Source organism: Limulus polyphemus, unplaced genomic scaffold (genome assembly GCF_000517525.1).
Source record: "Limulus polyphemus unplaced genomic scaffold, Limulus_polyphemus-2.1.2 Scaffold5617, whole genome shotgun sequence".
Lineage (NCBI taxonomy): Eukaryota > Metazoa > Arthropoda > Merostomata > Xiphosura > Limulidae > Limulus > Limulus polyphemus.
The window spans coordinates 54,472-59,491 of NW_013671227.1; the positions used below are offsets into that span (position 1 = coordinate 54,472).

At 32.2% G+C, this 5,020-nt stretch overlaps 1 protein-coding gene across 1 annotated transcript in view; it reads right to left on the minus strand.

Moving 5' to 3' along the window:
- LOC111089228 (zinc finger protein 329-like) overlaps positions 1-5,020 on the minus strand; it is a 23,976-nt gene that overhangs the window by 15,040 nt on the left and 3,916 nt on the right. The window contains exon 2 of the mRNA XM_022401334.1: positions 3,008-3,179. Within this exon, the coding sequence (XP_022257042.1) occupies positions 3,008-3,176 (169 nt within the window). The 5' untranslated portion in view covers positions 3,177-3,179. The remainder of the gene's footprint in view (positions 1-3,007; positions 3,180-5,020) is intronic.

Sequence of the window (5,020 nt, forward strand, 5' to 3'; positions counted from 1 at the left end):
AACCCTACTACCAACATGAACATAAAGAGGGGTAGCATGAACATAACCCTACTACCAACATGAACATAAAGAGGGGTAGCATGAACATAACACTACTAACAACATGAACATAAAGAGTTGGTAGCATGAACATAACACTACTAACAACATGAACATAAAGAGGGGGTAGCATGAACATAACACTACTAACAATGTGAACATAAAGAGTTGGTAGCATGAACATAACACTACTAACAACATGAACATAAAGAGGGGGTAACATCAACATAACACTACTAACAACATGAACATAAAGAGTGGGTAGCATGAACATAACACTACTAACAACATGAACATAAAGAGGGGTAGCATGAACATAACACTACTAACAACATGAACATAAAGAGGGGTAGCATGAACATAACACTACTAACAACATGAACATAAAGAGAGGAAGCATGAATATAACACTACTAACAACATGAACATAAAAAGGGGAAGCATGAATATAACACTACTATCAACATCAACACAATACTGTTAATAATACGAACATAACACAATCAATAACTAACAACACGAAGATATAATCGCTAATAACATTAACACTACTAGCAACGCGAACACATCAGTACCAACAACACTAAACACTAACCCAACGCGTGGCAGTGTGAAACACGCGAAATGTCCAATTACAAAGTGAAGCGCCCCCCAGTGGCCCAGCGGTATGTTTGCGGACTTACAACGCTAGAATCCGGGTTTCGATACCCGTGGTGGGCAGAGCACAGATAGCCCATTGTGTAGCTTTGCGCTTAATTACAAACAAACAAAGTGAAGCCTGTAAAATGAGATGAGACATTGTGAAATGTCATACCTCACAGAAAATGTTATATTATAGTATTTAATGACAGCCAATAGTGGTAAAATAGGGTGTCACGTGTGAATATGACGTAATAAGAATGAATGAACTGACATTTTGAGGTTTATATTGACATCCCTCTATAACGTATACCTTCAAACTTAAAATAAATAAAGTACGTACATTTTAGTTCATTAGTTGGTTTTATTTCGTTATTCTGCACCATACAAAGCTCCAAGTGCTTGGATTTTCCTGCCTTATCGTCAAATCATCGATGTGTCATTTCTTCGTTCCAGATTAGCTGATCAAATCATTCGAATTCAAGGAAAACGAGTTCCTTAAATGTTTACTTTCAACGCAAGCTGGAGATTAAATCAATGCACTAAATCCCGAGAACTCACACGAGAGTACTCATAACTTTTAGCTTGACTTGACAGAAGGAAGAAATCTAAGACAGAGTTTGAAAGAAAGATATACAAAACAACTCATCACCAGAAAATAATTCCTAAAGGAAAAATCTGTATGAACTGGTGTTGTTGTTGTTGTTCTTTTAGTACAAAGCTATATGTCATGATATTAAAGACTGTTTAGTTTGGATATTATTGATTAATTTATTTTGTGAGTGAATATTTTATTATTGTTTAGTTTTTCGTTATAATAAGAGTTAAAAGCAGAGGATTGTAGGAAGTTGTGTTTATAATTCATTGATGCTAAGCTATCGAACGTCGAGAATATAGAGATTTCTAGAAGGTGGGCAGACGATTAATTGATAAACATATAAACAGTGTGGACGATCGGAAACAGTAGACAGACAATAGCAGAAGAGAGTAAAGTTACAGGTAAGGAAAAGTTCGGCGTGAAGTTAACTACCCGAGAAGTGATAGGCCTAACGATTAACATATGCCTAACGTTTAATATGTTAGACTAAGACTAACAGTAGAAAAGGATTTAAGAAAAATAATTTAATCCGTCAAAGCGTGGTTCTAAAGTAATTGAATCAGCCCGAGTACACTTTGACAAAAGGAACAGAGGATATTTCGAAGAAAGAAGACCAAACGATTACGGTCATTCGCGCCACAATCGTATGTGAATCACACCAGACTAATATTGTGATAGTATTAGAAGAATCTCAGTTGACAAGCCAAACTATTTTCAAAATAATTGAACAGGCTTTAGTGGACTTCTGACAAGAAGAGAACTATACATCTACTGATATGACGTTTACGATATGCTTATATTGTTTATAGTGTGAATACTTTATTGTACATATGTTTCATATATTCATAATATATATATCATTTGAAAACAAGTAAAGTGTGTGTGTTTTTTTAGGTTTTATATAAATATTCTAAGTAACCAAAAAATAATAAATTACTATATTGATAGTATTGAATTCCACTATAATTTATCATGTGTAGTAACTAAGTAGTATTTGGGTCCAAAAAATATGAAATTTTGAGCTCACTGAAGACTTATCGTTTGAAATATTGAAATGAAGGATCTTACCACAATAACACATCAAAATGGCTGAGAAAACCACTAGCTTGTGATTTATTATTCATGTCATATATTGAAGTAAGGGAGCATTTCCAAAAAATGGAAAGAGAAAGCAGGGCTACTGTGTTTGATTCAATATCTTTTAAGGTATTTGACATAAAGAAACTGTAGTTTCATGTTACAGCTTGAAGCCATTCTAGAAAGAAAGAAATGTATTTTTGTATGGTGATTACAAGGTTAGTCAAATCAAAGGATTGTGTATAGAGATAATGTAAATAATATAACACTCAAAATATAATTTTACTGAAAAATCATTTGATATTTATTTACGATATTTTAGAAATTACTCAAACGAAATTTGATAACTTTAAGATGAAGAAAGTATTTAAAATCTTAAGAAGAAAATCACTTTGCAATTGGAGTAGTTAACACACTAACTCCCTATATTCATGAACACATTTTCAGTAAAGATACGTAATTAAACACCAGAGTTTTTGTGTACAAAATACTACTTAGGTTTAAAGAATTTCATGAAGACATGGTATAAAACCCTTATGTTTTTTTTTATTATGTTTACTGTAGAGTTACAAAATCAGTTATACCAATCAAGTCTGTTGGTAAGTGTTGAGCCAGTGTCAAGAAACTTAAGTTTTCGGTGAAGTCTGTACTTACCACATGTTCTTTCTAACCCTGATTCAATCTCTCTTTGAAATTCAGTCTCTGTTTTTAGGTTCATAGCATTATAGAATGAACTATTCTGATTCTCATCATCACTGCAACTGAACTTTGAAACATCTTGTAGTAGATCACCAGGCTGTTCCATTTTCACTTGAACAGACATGTTCTAAAATCAAACAAAGGGTTAATAGAAATAACAACTAGTGTTAATATTACATACACTCTCCACAGTTTACTAACTTAAAATATGATGATATGATTAATAAACCTAATATTTCAAATTTAGTTATGTAGGTAAGCAGTCTTAAACTATATAAATACTACATATTTTATGTCTGATTCTATATTCAAACAAAAAATTGACATACAACACATTGAAACAATAAATTATTCAACAGGAAAGGCTCAAGAATGACTTTCTTATTTACCCAAACTGAAAATAAAAATATTGTTACAACAGTGGTAGTCACATGACTCTGGTAACAAGTCATGATATTCTCGATGGATCGGGGAACATCACGAATAATCCAGTATGTGTTAGGCGCCCTCTATTCCTGTATATAAGTGCACCGGTTAACGAGAGACGAATCAAATGGTAATTGAATTGCAGACAGAGATAGAGACGACAATTGAGTCAAGCGCGTGAATCGTTCGTTCATTGTGAATTATAGTGTTTGTTTAAGTTATAGCGTGACTGTGGAAATTAAGTGTATTGCAAAGTTGTATTGTGAAAGAATAAACTAGTTTTATTTAAGAAAGGACTTGTATCGCTAAAGTTTCTTCGGAAAAATTTTTAGGGAAAATTAACTAACCACCAGAGACGTAACAATACTGAACTTCAGAGATATCTGCAGAAAACATTGGGTAATACACAGTTGATAAAAACAAAATAAGTGAAAAAAGTGGATTAGCAAATATATAACAAATATTGTCTTCATTTTGTTTTTAACAAACAGGGTTAAAACCAAAAACTATAACCAGTTAAAAGCCAAAAATCATATTTAATTTGGACAGTATCACCATCATTAATGTCTAAGGCAAACTTTGAGATAAAATATGTCTAAAATGGTGCTTTCACTGGCATTCTTATACTTGAAGTAATGGCAGAATTAGACTGTGCATGGACCACTGTCATCAGGCACAATCACTGGACTTCAGTCCTCATAAAGAGACAGTGTAATGGGTTAACATGACCAAAGACAGTGGGCATGAGTCAGGTTGAGTGCAGAATTATATTTAGTTCTTTCTGTACAATGTGTGGAAAGACCAGGTCAGTTAGATATCTTGATAAAAGAGTTAGCACAAAGGATCACATATAATGTGTAATAAACTTCAAATAAGAACCAAAACTTAAGCACTTTCAAATCGGTCAACTCATATAACAAGAATTAAGGCAGACAATTCCTCAGTGTAGTACCACCACATGAAGTCTATGTAATTGTACAGGAAGTAAATGATATCAATTTTCAAATGGTAAAAAACTTTGTTGAAAACCATAAAAAAAAAAAGTTAAAATAATAAAGTTTTCACATAAAACTATTAAAGTGAAGTAGAAAAAGGAAATAGAAAAATATTTCCACTTTGTATGACATTCAAAACAAAAAAAACAGGAAGAGAGCGCAAACAAAAAGTGTAATTGTCAGAATTAAAAAATAATATTGTATATCTATATGGGTTCTGGTTTTTTTACCAACTGTTGAAATAAATGGCTATACTATATAGTTGTTGGGCTTAGGGTTCTTCTACAGTAGGTGTCTGTGACTTGTTAGCAATAGATTCAACGATAAATAAACAGTTTTCTTTTCACATCCTCCATGTGGGAAATTTCATAAGGCTTAGCAACCTATGACAAGCAACAAACGAGTACAAAGATCGTAACTAGAAGAGATAATTATTTGCTCTACTTCTTTATTTATTGTTTTATGTTTTAAGAAAATAAATTTTAAAAATGTATTTGTAAATAGTATTCATGTTTATACATATATAATGTATAATAATTGAAATGTG